Here is a 15,410-nt window from a genome sequence, read left to right as displayed (position 1 = left end):
GGTCTAGGCCTGAAACGTCAGCTTTCCTGCTCCTCTGATGCTGCTTGGCCTACTGTGTTCATCCAGCTCTACACCTTGTTATCTCAGATTCTCCAGCATCTGCAGTTCCTACTATCTCTGGATAGGTATATGAAGGGTTTAGAAGGAAATGGGCCAAATGCTGGCAAATGGGACTAGGTCAGATTGGGTTGTCTGGTCAGCTTGGAGGAGTTGGACCGAATGGTCTGTTTCTGTGCTGTATGATTTTATAAAAAGATCTGTGTTGATATGTTGGAGAACCAGGATTTCTGAATGGGCTTTGTCCAACTTGCCTACAATCCTAATTTGGAAGGCCTGAAGGTTGACTATATGAAAGGCCTGCTAAATATGTTGAAGCAGTTCTCGGACTTTCTGGGGAAAAATAAACCTTGGTTTGCAAGTGACAAGGTCACGTCTGTGGATTTTCTAATGTATAAACTCTTTGATGAGCATCACATGTTTGAGCTTAATTGTTTGAATGAGTTTCAAAACTTGAAAGATTTTGTTCAGCATTGAGCTTTAGAGAAGAGTGCAGCAGGTTATCAAATCTGACCACTTTATGAAGGGACTGTTAAATAACAACAAACCTAAGGAACTGCAGATGCTGGAATCAGAAACAAGAACAGAACTGAAGATTTCTCTCCACAGATGCTGTCAGACCTGTTGACCTTTTCTAGCAATTTCTGCTTTTGTTTCTGTTCAATAATAAGGTGGCCAAATGGGGCAAGAAGAAATAACAAAGGAACCTGACATTCCTCAGGCTGCTGAAACACATCTGTACAAAGGCATTTTTTGAAAACTTTTGTTAACATTCAAATAATTGTAAAATAACACAATAACATCATAAGGCAACATGGATGAAATGCCCATGAGTTCCGACATGCCCAGCAACAGAACTGTGGAAAGGTAAGTTCACAAACAGTTCTAGTGAGTCACAAGACATGAGAAGCTAACATTCATAATGGTACTAGCCTACACAGCCAAAAGAATGAAATTAAAACCCATTGCAATTTCCATAAATAAAACCATACCCAAAATTAAATTCCCTGCAGCAATTTCAACTACAATGGTTGGATGGATGAAGATAAAAAGAAGTTATGGATGGACAGCGTGTGAAACAGGTGGCCTACATGAAGAATGCAACTTGTTAATGTGGGATGTGTTCAGATCCATATAACTAACGGAATGCCTATGATGAAATACCACCCGCATTATAGTTATGCAAAAACTTGGTTTGAAGGCTAACAAGCATGCTGATGGCAGAAGGCATGTTCACTAATTAGTTACCCTGAGCTGGGGAAAACTATTTTCCCCTTCTTGCGTGCTGAATGAAAAATAGGCTTTTTTACAATAACTTTTTCATTCATTTGCATCTTGGGTGCTTTCTCGGTCTAAAGTCTATAGCTCAGGCTTTGGATACATGTCTCATCAAGGATCACGCTCATGGCAGATGGAATAGGTAGATTGAAAGATCGTTTGTTGAGTAGGAACACTAAGTTATATGAGTTACTGGTAATGTTACTTTTTTTTACATTTCAAAATGGTTGCCACCCACACTATCAATTCTTGCTTTATATGTCATGTATAAGTCAATCCCATTTATCAAACAACTTCTTTGGAGGCTTCACAGGCTGACTTATACATTGACATCCATGGTAGATGGTTCAGAGGTGAAGTGAAACAAAAATACGAGAACCAAAGATAGAGAACAGATTAGCAACTAAATCAAAAAGAAAACCAACAAAAGGGTGTTAAAGGAGCAGGTGGGATGAACTTAGTTTGAGATTATGTTCGGCATGGACCGATTGGACGCAAGGGTCTGCTTCCATGCTGTAGGACTCTATAACAAGTTCAGGCAGATGGAAGTGTGTTGTAGCATATAGAAACTGATTGGTTTACTTTTCTAAAAAGAAATAGAGCGCCGTCAGAATTAGTGAGTATGCAGACAGAAATATTGGACCATCCATGGTAAAGAGATGGTTGGGGCCAGAAAATAAGAAGTCAAGATAAACTTCAATGAAATACAGGTTTAGCCTCAACTGGAGTACTGCACAGCTCTAGGTGGTCCACTTTAGGAAGAAATTAATGACATTAAAGAAGATGCAGAAAAGATTCAGAAGTATAATTCTAGGCATAAGAAACTTCAGTTATACATAGATTGGAGAAACTCAGGCTACTTCTTGGAAGAGAGAAAATTGAGAGATTTGTTGGAGGCATACACAACCATAAGGAGCATGGACAGAATAAGTGATGAGAAACTGTTCCCACTGTTGAAAGAATTGAGAGCCAGAGGACAGTATCGTAATGTGATTCACAAAGAAACAGTAATGACAATTTTTACATAGTGAGTGGATATTGCCTGAGAAGAGTGATTGAGGAAGTTTCGACTGTGGCTTTCAAAAGAGAATTGGATCATTACCCCAAGAAGAGAATGAATTGCAGGATTACGCAAAGTGGCAAGGGGCGAATTTACCTTGTGTAGAACTGGCACAGATACTTCAAGCTAAATGGCACCCTTCTGTGCTGTGACTGCATGAATACTGAACAGGAGTAGGCCATTTGACCCCTCGAGCCACAAATCCACATTCATGGCTATCCCCAATGCCCTTTTACTCTCTTGGTTACCAAGAGTCTTTCTAGTTCTGCCTTAAAAATTTAAAAACTATTCATGAAGAGTGTTCCAAAGGCCAACGACCCTTTTTTTTGTCTCATCAGTTTTAATGGATGACTCATTATTTTTAAACAATGACCCCTTGTTTGAGATTATCCCACCATCGAAAACATTCTCTCCACATCCAGCCTGTCAAGACCTCTAAGAATCTTCTGTTTCGATGAAATTGCCTCTTGCTCTTCTAAACTCCAGTCAACACAAACTTAGCCTAACCAACCTTGCCTCACAAGATACCTAGCCGATTCCAGGTATTAGTCTCGTAAACCTTCTCTGAATTGCTTCCAACGCATTTACATTCTTTCTTAAATAAGGTGACCAACAGAACAGTACTCCAGATCAGGTCTCACTCATGACCTGTGCAACTGAAACATAACCTCTGAACTTTTGTATTCAATTATGCTTGAAAGAAGTGATACCATTCTATTAGCTTTTCTATTTACTAGCTGTACCTACATACTAATGTTTTGGAATTCATACAATAGTACAACCAGATCTCGCTGCATGTCAAAGCACTGATCATTTCATGCTTCTATGAATAATCACCAAAATTAGCCTGATTTCCTCCGTCAGCCCTCTTCCGGCAGCTTGATTTCCTTTGGACATCTCATCTTGGACTACTGCACTCCCTCTCAATTTCTACGACCACCCAAGTCCCAACCAAAGATCTCCTTCTTCCTCTCCTCCATTCATCCTATGAGCTGAAATAACATCTCATTCTCACTGTTTTCTATTACCATCTCAATTCACGTTGTCCTCACTCCTGTTTTAATCAACCTTTTAACCTCTCCCACCATATACTCTGTACTATCCAAGGCTAAACTAATATTTCTCGTTTTCTTTTATGCCTTCCTAGAGACCGATCTCCTGCACTCTTAATCCTATTCTTACTAAACTGAGGAAGACTTAACGTTCCTTCCTGACCCTGAAATTTTCAGACATTGTAAATAATTAACTTTCCTTTAAAAAAAACCCATACCATGAACCCAATCTCGCTACTGGTACAAACTGCTGCTGTACATTCTAACTTTTCCCTCCTCTCAAAAGTTTCTCATTGTGTCGGTACCCCCTCTACTCAATGCTCATGTTCATGTTGACTTTAACAACATACAAATCTCTTCAAACAGGATTCTACCCTTCTACAATACACATATTGCCCTACCAAAGTAACAAGTGATATTTGAGTGATTATGACACATGATCTCCCTCTTTCTCTAACCAATCACGCCACACCATTCTTCTGCAATGCTTCTATTGACTATCTCAGCTCTTGCTTGGTTTCATTCATTTCTATCCAATCACAGCTACACTAAGCAAAGTAATGACTTTTTTTCTTACCCATTATATATGGAGATCCCAAAATTATTTTTTGCCTCCTCGCCAAATGCTACCCCTTGGCAACATCACACAAAGTTTGTGTGCATACAGTCATGACACAGCTCTAGTTCAGCACTATCTCAGTAAACCATCTGCTGTTCATGATTCAAAATGCTGGTCTGTCTCCAGTCTTGGATGAGAAATTTCTTCCTCTAGTTTGATACCAGAAAGACCAAAACCGTGGTCTCCAGCGTCCTACCACAAACTCTAGATCCTCACCACTAATTCCTTCCCCCTCCATGGTCATTGTTTGACGCTAAAGCAGATGGCAAGCTTGCATCGTTCTTTGTCCTTCTAGTCAGCCAGTCAGAATGACTTGTTTTTTTGTGTCAGTAAATAGTCTTAAGAAGTTGATCAACTCCACCCAAACAGTTCATGACCTCAGAGGGGTAAATGTTGGAGAAGCAAACTGTAATAATATAAACAAATCTGTCTCTTTCTCTATACATATATTTATGCTGCATAACTTGCAGTAGTTAGAAAATTACTCAATTTGAATAGCTTTCTTACAAATGGAGTTTTAACCTAGTGAGAGAGAAAACAAAAATGATGAAATAATTTCTGAAAAATATTTTATGTAATGCCTTATTTCTTCATAAACAACCAATTAATTCCGAATTCCAATCATGATTATGTAGACATAAAGGAGGATAGCAGTATATTGTTCAAACACCGTAAGGATGCTATAACAAACTATTTTTTGGATTTTAAAAAAAAAAGACCCATCTGCTAAGCTGTACACTGCAGCACGGCGATTGCTTGGTGGCATTTGCTGAAATGTACATTAAAAGAGCTCTCCCTTCAATGGCAAAAAATAAATTTTACCTTAACAAACGTGACAGTTTCCACTTTTAGGTCATCATTTGATTACTGATTTTCAAACCTTATACACAAATTGTTTGCCATGTTTCCCCACACTACAACAACAGCAGCTTAGAAATAAATGAATGGCTATAAAAAGCACAAAGAGACACGTTTATGTATCAGTCCAAACAGATAAAAGTTCAAGTCCCAGAGCAGGTTCACTTACCACCACTTAGGAGCTAGTTTTCAAGTGCTTTACTGAGTCATTTAATTTAGGGCTCAGGTATGGTGGAAAAGGAAGCAGACCATGACCTGCCTCATTTAAAACATATATCCCTTTCAGAAACTGTAATCTGCAACCAGATAGCACTGAAGTGCAAATCATTGTGTCCAGATTATTTCAACTTCTAAATTGAAGGCTGTTGCAGGTGGCATGACAGAAACCTGTTAATGTACAGGATTGCTTTCCACATATGGCCTAACACTCAAAATTCCTTACACATCTATACATGTAATTTACACAGCTGAAGCAGATGAATGGTCATCAATAAAAGCAACATTCAAAGTCAAAGTTATTAATATCTCAGGTGCTTCAGATACCTACTCAGAAGCCATGAAGAGAGCCTGAATAACACTGTTCATATAGCAGGTATTGCCAAGGTTGGCCAGCCCTACCCTTCCCGTCTCTGATTTGGTGGTAAGTCTTGGATACAAAGGTCCCAGTGCATTTTTCTGTGATGTCCAGGCATTTTGATTGAGCAGGTACTTTATTTTCTCCTCATTTGGAATTGGAAAGTCCTAAAACAGAGGCATACATTTTATCCTGTTACATTAAAGGGATCCACAAAATTATATTATCATTTTATTCAAGGCAATTTTTTGTAGTACTCCACTTTCAATAAAACTATAGATTCTTAGTACTTATCTGGTAATGAAACAAAATAAATCTCATTGAGACTGCTATCCAAAACGATGATAGCTTACTCCAGAGATGGAGACAAAGTCAAACCCTCCTTGTTTAAAAACAAAATTTGCAACAGGAGAACCAATACTTAAGAAAATATTTAGCTGCAATCCTGTCCAGCAACAAAAGACAATGAGATAGGAGTAAAATTGGATAAATTTGGTACAACTTCCCTGGCAATACTCAAATCTGGGACTGAGGAGAAACAGAACATGGCACGTATTGGAACAAAGAAGAACGAAACAGGGATAGAAAACACATAAAAGAACAGAAAGACAAAACATAACAGCTCTGAGGAATGGTCACTGGACTCTGCTTTCTCTCCACAAACGCTACCAGACCTGCTAAGTTTCTCCAGCAATTTGTCTTTTGTTTCAGATTTCCAGCATCTGCAGTTCTTGGTTTTATTCATTTGTGAAGGCATTGGTGAAACCGCATCTAAAATGCTGCACACAGTTTTTGCCTCCTTACTTAAGGAGGGACATACGTGCATTGGAAGCAGTTCAGTTGAAATTAATTTGGCTGATTCCTGGAATAAAGAGCATTACTTTACAGAAGTAAAGGTTGAATACCTTGGGCCTATACTAATTGTAGCTGAGAAGCATGAGAGGTGGTCTTATTGAAACAAATAAGGTTCTGGGAAGCAGGACGGGGCAAAGGGGTGGTGGAGGTGGTAGTGTTAGGGTAGAAGAGTTAATAGGGTACATATTATGATAATGCATTTCTTTTGTTGTGGGAGGAGTGTTGGTGGATCTCGAGCTAGGGGTCCAGTTTAAAAACAAAGGAGCCTTTCAGTTAAGACAGAGACAAGGATGAATTCCTATTCTCAGAATTTCATTATTCTTTGGAATTCTCTTTCTCAGAAAGAAATGGAGGCTGGGTCAATGATTATATTAAAAGATGAAATGGGAAGATTTTTGAACTACAACAAGTCAAGGGTACTAGAAGACAGGCACAAGGAGGAAATTAGATCCTTGAATATAGTAAACTCATGCATTCTGCTGGCTTAGACAGCAGATGCAACTTCCTGTAATTAACTAATTTCTTGGACAGGGAGACTGATGAGCCATTAATCAAGGTACATTTTAACTGTGGCATATTGACCAGTATTATGCCTGTCAGAGTAAAGAAACCTTAAAGATTTAAATAAATGCATTCCTAAAATATTTCATTGTATTAAATATTTTTATTTCAAAAGTACCTCTTATGAAATGTCACAGACTGGAAACATTAATTCTGTTCCTTTCTCTACTGACTCTGATTGACCTGCCGAATAATTCCAGAAGTTTCTAATTTCTGTTTCAGATTTCCAACATGCACTATTTTGCTTTTATCTTTCAGTATTTTTAACTTAACATGCTTGAAAAAAGTCATTGATAATACTATTTGACAGCGTTATTCAACAACAGTGAATTGTTAAAAATCTTACCATTTACCTTTAGTACCTCTATGACAGGTTCATATAGGTCAGGAAAGCCCGAAAACCGGAAGATCATGCAGTGCACCAATTCAGATAATTGTTGAAGACAGCATGTACCAGAGTTAGATCCCTCTTTAGACAGTGACAAAACTAATTTGGGAATGTCAGAGACAAGCTGTGGAATAACATGCTATGAATTACTGCAAGTTATACTTTAAGCCATAGATAAACAAAATACTTGATATTGCAAAACTATTTCAATAAATTAACAGTCCATTTGGTCCACAATACACACCAGGAAGTTGTTGGTTGATAAACAAGGGGGAGAATGGTCATCAAGGGTAAGTGGGAATGTGGTGTAATCAGATCAACCATGATCCTATTGAATTGTGGAGCAGGCTCAAAGGGCCCACTGACCTATTCCTCCTTCAAATCTGTATGTTCATATGTCTACAACTCATTTCAGTAAGAACTAAGACCAGTATTTACATGACAGAATCACCTACACTCATCATACAACTCAGCCCACCGACAGCTTCCATAAGTCTAGCTGGTAAATTACATCAATAAGTAAAAATGAAATAACATGGCTAATTTTATTAAAGCAGTTTCCTGGACTCCAATAGCATATTATACGCACACTTCCTAAAATCTTCTATACAGTTAAAGGTTAACAGTTGAAGAATTATGGCAGATGCACCTGTAATTTCTGAACACACAAGGAGGTACACAAAAAGGAAGGCATGTGTGGCAAGTGTAGTATCTGCAAATTATCAGCTTCTAAGCAGGCAAGACTCCAATACCAGAAGCTTACAGTCCATAAAATTAATTCATGGATGTTAACTTCACAACAGTGGTGTTCGCTCTATATTTATGCTCTCTTCTTAGACCAAAGAAACAGTATTTATTGTCCATCACTTGTTGCCTTTGAGAAAATAGTGGTGAGCTGCCTTCTAGAACTGCTGCAAACCACTTAGGTAGACTCACAATGCCATTAGGGAGGGAGTTACAGGATTTTGACCCAGGTGACACTGAAGGAATGGCAATACATTCCCAAGTGAGGATGGTGAATGGCTTGGAGGGGAATTTGCAGGTGACATTCCCACATATTTGCTGCCCTTGCCTTTCTGGATTGTTGTAGTCATGGGTGGGGAAGGTGCTGTCTAAGGAGTCTTGGTGAATTTTTGAAGTGCATCTTGTAGATGGCACGCTTTGATGCTACTGAGCATCAATGGTGAGGAAGTGAAAGTTTGTGAATGTGGTGCCAATCAAGTGAGCTGTTTTGTCCTAGATGATGTTAACCTTCTTGAATGTTGTTGGAGCTGCACGCATCGAGGTTAAGTAGAGGTAAGACCATCTCGCACTCCTGTCATTTGCCTTGTAGATGATGAATAGGCCTTGGGAAGTCAGGAGGTGAATTATTTGCTGCAAGACTCGGTCTTTGACCCACTGTTGTAGCTACAGTATTTATATGGACATGCCAGTTCAGTTATTCCTCAATGGTCAGCCCCACTTTGTTAAATGGGGAATTCAGTGATGGTTATGCTACTGAATGTTAAAGAGTGATAGCCAGATTCTCTCTGGTTGGGAACTGTCATTTGTGTGACACAAGTATTATCTGCCACTCGTTTGCCCAAACCTGAATATTAACCAAGTCATGTTGCATTTGGTCATGGACCGCATCAGTATCTGAGACGTCGCGAGTAGTGCTAAAAATGTGCCATTGTGCCCACTTCTGGCCTGATGATGGAGGGAAGATCATTGATGAAGCAGCTGAAGATGTTTGGGCCTGGGACACTACCCTGAGGAACTCCTTCAGAGATGCCCTGGAGCCAAGATGTCGGACCTTTAACAACCACAATTATCTTCTTTGTACCAGGTATGACTCCAATCAGCAAACAGCTTTCTCCGATTCCCTCCAGTTTTGCAGGGATTCCTTGATGCCAAGGGCAGTGACTCTCACCTTAGATCTGTAATTTAGTTCTTGTGTGAATGTTTGAACTAAGGCTGTAATGAGGTCAGGTTCTGACTGGCCCTTGCAAACCCAAACTGAGCATCAGTCAGCAGGTTACTGTTAAACAAGTGCTGACAAAAGCTAAGGAAAGCTATGCACATGTATCTCACAGTAGAGAAGCCACCTGCCTAAAGTTAAAAGGCTCAGGATGACTGTCAGAAGTTCACAGCAGCACAGATAGCCAGGAATCACAACTGCTGACCCAGGAATGAGATATAGCAGCTACTTGTCATTTTTAACCAGTAATCATACATAAAATCCTACTAGTCTTATTATTTCACAAATGTGTATGTCCCTAGTAAAGCCAGCATTTGGACCGCATACCCAATTGCTCTTGGAAAGATAACTAGCTGCTTATTGAACACTGCCATGCATTTATTGTAGATACACCAACAGCTATATTAGGAAGTTTCAGGATTTCAACCCAGCAAAATTGAAGAAATGGTGAAATACTGTGAGGTCGGAATGGTGTGTCACCTGAAGGAAATCTTGCAGGAGGGCAATGTTCCAAACCTCACGTGCCCTTGTACTTGTCCTTGTCCTTCCCGGTAGCAGAGGTTGTGGGTTTGGAAGGTGTTGCTGAACAAACCTTGGTGAATTGCAACAGTATACCTTGTATACCAATGCTGCACTGTGCATTAGTGCTGGAGAGTGTGAATATTTAACACTGGGAACTAGGATCACGAATAAGCCATCTGGAAGCTCTGACTTGTCGGACTCAATGAGATCCATGATTGAACTGATTACTCCACATTCCTGCCTCCAATAAGCTTTCACCCTCTTGCTCAACAAGAATCTCTCTCTGAATACCTGTATTCCAAGATTCTGCTTCTCAAAAAGGAGGTAAAAGCAGTGTTTCAAGGGCAATAAGGGATAGGGAACAACCAGGTTGTTCTTCTGGTCTAGCCAGTAACACCCACAATTCAATAACTTCAATTACTGCGAAAGTGGAAACTCGTGCCAGAGGTTACTATTTATGTTAAAGATCTCTTATTTCAGCAGGAATTTTTGATCGATGATAAGCCTTTTAATACTCATTAAATGTATTTAATATTCTTTTATGTCACTGTTACAGGAAAATAAATTAACCTGTGAAAATATAGGTCATATTTGCAGTAAACAGCTGATAATACACCTTGCAGCATACTTCACCGCTTCTTTTCATCTACTCTCTTCCATTCTTTGTGGACGAGGCAAATTTGTACCTACAACACTTGGTGATCTAAAACCATTCCCAGTATTCAATTTTTTTTTGGCACAAGCACGTGTGTGTCTGTGTATAAGGGAAGGAGGGGTGCCCTTCAAAGTAGTGCCCAGAAACTATTTTGAATTACTATAAAAGGACATTTTCTTCCCCCAGCAAGTGATTCAGTTTTAGTGCCAAACCTTACAGCAAGGGTGGGGAGTTCAAAACTAGAGGCCATATTTTGAAGGGGAGAGGAGAAAGATTTAAAAGGGATCTGAGGTCAGGATCTTTCACACAGATGGTGATAGATGCAGGTATAGTTACAAAATTTAAAAGACATTTGGGCAGGTACATGAATAGAAAAGGTTTAGAGGGATATGGAACAAATGCAGGCATATGGGACTAGTTTAGTTTGGAAAACTTGGTCAGCATAGACGAGTTGGACCAAAAGGTCTGCTTCTGTGCTGTATGACTCTAGGATTCTAAGTCTCTGCTTACCAAAGTTAACTTTTTTTCTTCTGTTTTATGTGTCATTCATGACAGAGACAATATATCAATCTAACATTGCAGTGTTCCCTCCAACATGGTTTGCCACAGAATGTTTAGCCGCCCCTCTTCTCATCCCTTTGCTTTGTGCTCTAATCTTGCATTGAAACCCTGGGATTTATTCAGCTGCTATCTGCACAATCACCTTCTACCACTGCATAGAACTCACTCCGTCAATCTGAAGATAGGCTTGTGTATTTTTTTTTAACATTTATTTACATTTACTGTACTGTAGAGCTTTCCAAAGTCGGGTTCAGGATCCCAAGCTTGTAAGCTTAAATTCAGGATCACAAGCTCAAAGACAGCAATGGTCACAGTGGAGCTCTGACAAGCATTCTAACAGCTCTGCTTTCATTTCAGTAGGCCTTTACTTTCATGGCTCTCCCTATCACCAATCTCGCTCAGTACTCAGAGGAGCTGTCACAACTTTCAAGCCTCAAAATGAGGTTACAATGGGGGATAAAACTGTAGTTTTTGTAGCACTGCAATCTGTTCAAATGTAACTAGCGCATGTTCAAATGTAACAAGATGTGGACAATATCCAGGCTTGGGCTGACAAGTAGCATGTAAAAACATACCACACAAATGTTAGGCAATGACCATCTCCAATAAGGGACAATCTAACCACCACCTTGACATTCAATGGTGTTACCATTACTGAATTCCCCACAATCAATATCCTGGGGGTTACCACTAATCAGAAACTCAACTGGACTCACCATATAAATGCAGTTGTTACAAGATCAGGTCAGAAAATCCCAAGTGTGGCTTTAACATGGATTCCATTATGATTCACTTAAAGCCATTTCAGTTAAAATTCCCATTTTCAAAGGCACAACTGCAACTCGGATGACTTACTGTATCTGTCAAAATGGTTCTATTAATGCTTATACAATCTTAAAATCACCATGATGTTTATAGTGCTGATTCAAAAGTTCTAGTTAATGGTGAAAACTATTTTCATTCTGCCTACCCTTTCCCCTTTCCAGAGGAAGCGTCATACTTACAATGTGGAAAGCTTCTGGTGAATGTTGGAAACTAAGCAGCATGTATTTCAATACTTCAAGAGCTCCTGCTCTTACAATTGGATAAAATAATCTGGAGAACACCTGGAAATATGAAATATATATCTGTGGATGGTCTAAAGACATACAAAACAACTTGCATTGATAAACCACGGTTGCAAAAACCCAAATCCAATGTTTTGTAATTTGTTTCTCAGTTTTTCAGTCACCCTTGATCCTTTGTGGCTTGTTACAACTGGTGCACCCTAGTTCCATTCCATGTTCAGGGTTATTTTAAATGCTGCATTTCAATTTACATGTTACATTCACTCCTTGTATGACAATTAAAGCAAAGAAAAATCTATCAGCACAACGTCAAATCATTACTTGTAGCAACAACCATTGATCTACAAGAATGTACTGACATTTCATTTTATGGCTCTTTAACCTCCATCCAAAGTTAAACATTTTGAATAAATATGTATATGGATATTCTGTCATTTACCTCAACTAATTTCAAAATTAATCCAATAAGGTGAGACTGACCTGTTCAGGTTGGCTCAGTGAGCAAGTCTACAATGTGTTTGGTTGCAGACATTTCCTCACCCTGCTAAGTAACATCGTCAGTGCGTCTCCAGTGATGCATTGGTGTTCTGTCCCGCTTGTTATTTATATGCCTCAGTTTGCTGGGGTGGTTGGCATCACTTCTGGTTCTGTTTTTCGATGGTTTGTATATCGGGTTCAGTTCAATGTGTTTGTTGTTGGAATGCCAGACCTCCAGGAATTCCCTGGCATGTCTCTGTTTGGCTTGTGCTATTATGGATGTGTTGTCCCAGTCGAATTCCTTCTTTGTTCTGCTGTCCTTCTTTGTCCGTGTGTATTGAGACCAATGAGAATTGGTCATGTTTCTTGGTGGCTGGTTGGTGTTCAGGTATCCTCATTGTCAGTTTTCTTCCAGTTTGGCCTATGTAATGATTTTCACAGTCCTTGCATGGTATTTTGTATATTGTTAGTTTTATTGGCTGTGGGTATGGGATCCTTTACATTCATCAGTAGCTGTCGCAGCGTGGTTGTTGGTTTGTGGGCTATAGCAAACCGAGACATATAAATAATAAGCTGGACAGAACACCAACGCTTCGCCGGAGGCGCAGTGACGATTTCACCTAGCAGGGCGACAAAACATCTGCAACCAAACACACCAGCTCGGCGAGCAAGTCTACAACCTCATCCACAACCCAAGCTACAAATTTTCTCAAAAACTTCAAACTGACCTGTTCAATTTTTGCAAGTGTGACTTCAATCAAAATGCTGAATTTTTTCACAGCTGCTAAACCTTTCAATAAGCCAATAATCCATTTGTCTATGTTTCGGGCTAATGGCCATGAAAGCCAATCAACCATGCTGCAATTTAAAAAAAAAGTGGCACCGTTATTAGTTTAAAATAACTCTGAAAAAACCTTCATAAATCAAAAGAAGTGCTTTATGAAGAGTTTTAAAATGTATCTTTATGTACATGTAGGAAACAATGCATCTTACGAAAAACGTGAAATAAACTAATTTACAAGTTATTGCACACTGCAAAAGTCAGTAATATGTAAAACAAAACGAAATTAAAGCAAATGTCATGATAGAAGAAATGTTCAAATCCAAGGATGGGCAGAATTAAGTACTGAACAGTCTATTCTAAAGAAAAATAAAAAAAATTGACACCTCCCTGCATAACAGAATGGGGTACCACAACTAAAAATCAAGGTTATACCTCAAACTGCAGACGGAGCATAGCAGAAAATGAGATAAACGTGAATTAAACACAATAGGGCACGGTACACTTTGATTACACAAACCATTATGGTTGTATAACGGAAGAAAAAGCTGAGAATTCCACTTTTGAGGTTTTAGTAAAGAAAGAAGCTTTAGTTATAGGATGGTTCAAAAGTTTTCATTTTAACTTAACAGAGATGTACGAAGGATGTAGTGCATCTGGAGACTATGAAGAACAAGAGAGAGAAATAGACAGCTACAGTGATCATTTTTGTAGCAGTTAAGAGAGGGAATACCATTAGAGGCAGATAATAATGTTGGCATGCATAAATTCAGAGCTGGTGATGGTCACTGACAAAGATTAGAGTCTTGAAAATACACTAAAGAACTGCAAATATAGCTTCACTGGAAGACCATAGAGTAACTTCTAAATTGTTTCACACCACGTGTGAAAGACTTAAGAAAGAAGATCAGGACAAATGAAAATGTTCATCTGAACAGTTCTTCAACTGCCTTGTCACACAGGAAAAATTAGCAATGAATTGCCATGCTGAAAATTGTATTGGTGGTCATGGATTAGGCTAGAACATTAAAGTTAATAAATCTTAACTAACTAAGTTACTTACGTGTTAAAAATAACATAGACAATGTGGCATTGATAGATACAGTAGAAACGTCTATGCCTAGAGACTAGTAAAGCAGCAATCAGCAAATGAGACAGTCAGCTAAGGTCCCAGATTCTTCCATTATTATTTCTGAATACATTCCTATCCCATCCCTTCATCAATACCCGAGCCAAAAGGGCATCTGCCAGACAGAAGCGTAACTAAGCTGTTCGATCAAAGATGGCATGACAACACATTTGGACCTAACACAAATAAAGATAGTTGTGCTTGTTGGAGTCAATTATCTCAGTCCCAAGACATTCCTGCAGGAGCTCCTCAGGATAGTGTCTTATGTACAACCATCATAGCTGCTTTACAGACCATCGTTTTGAAAGGATTAAACTGTTTCCGTTAGAAAAGTAAGGAAAATAAGACACAAGTAGCAAAAAAATAAAAAGCAGGAAGAGGATTAGATGCTCACTAGACAGGAGAAAGAATGATGCAATAAAGACAATGTCAGAAAACATAGGGAAGTCCTGCATGGACGAGATTAATACCCAGTGTATGCATGCACAGGAACAAGGAACTGAAGACACAGATGTCGATTTAGCGTGCAACTGTACATTGTACAACTGAATGATGTCATATGTATGTGACTGCAGGTGTATATAAGGAGTATGGTGCAGTGGTACTGTCCCTACCTCAAGATCAGGAGGCCCAGGTTCAAGTCCCAGGGATTTGTAATAATATCCCTGAACAGTTTGATTTGAAAATATCTAAAGAAGCAAACATTTATGACTTTTTAAGAGTTGTGTCTTAGACTGCCTGAAGCTGGTACTCCCTTTGTACCCTGAGTAAATAAATGTAACCTGAACTCGAGTATTCTGGTGGGTTGTCTAGACAGAACCATGAATAATGTCCAGACAGAACCACAACACACCTTTGAGATAGTAGGAACTTCCGATGCTGGAGTCTGAGATAACAAGGTGTAGAGCTGGATGAACACAGCAGGCCAGGCAGCATCAGAGGAGCAGGAAAGCTGA

At 39.1% G+C, this 15,410-nt stretch overlaps 1 protein-coding gene across 5 annotated transcripts in view; it reads right to left on the bottom strand.

Annotated features, from left to right (window-relative positions):
* Window positions 1-15,410, bottom strand: part of LOC109925367 (ubiquitin carboxyl-terminal hydrolase 35-like) — a 92,068-nt gene that overhangs the window by 47,421 nt on the left and 29,237 nt on the right. For all 5 annotated transcript variants that reach the window (XM_048598016.1, XM_048598012.1, XM_048598015.1 and 2 more), the window contains exons 4-7: window positions 13,273-13,402; window positions 12,005-12,106; window positions 7,268-7,426; window positions 5,472-5,665 (exon numbers count right to left, since the gene is read on the bottom strand). In XM_048598016.1, the coding sequence (XP_048453973.1) occupies window positions 5,472-5,665; window positions 7,268-7,426; window positions 12,005-12,106; window positions 13,273-13,402 (585 nt within the window). The remainder of the gene's footprint in view (window positions 1-5,471; window positions 5,666-7,267; window positions 7,427-12,004; window positions 12,107-13,272; window positions 13,403-15,410) is intronic.

Source organism: Rhincodon typus, chromosome 6 (genome assembly GCF_021869965.1).
Source record: "Rhincodon typus isolate 14 chromosome 6, sRhiTyp1.1, whole genome shotgun sequence".
NCBI classification, from domain to species: domain Eukaryota; kingdom Metazoa; phylum Chordata; class Chondrichthyes; order Orectolobiformes; family Rhincodontidae; genus Rhincodon; species Rhincodon typus.
This window is presented reverse-complemented; position numbering and strand designations above follow the sequence as displayed.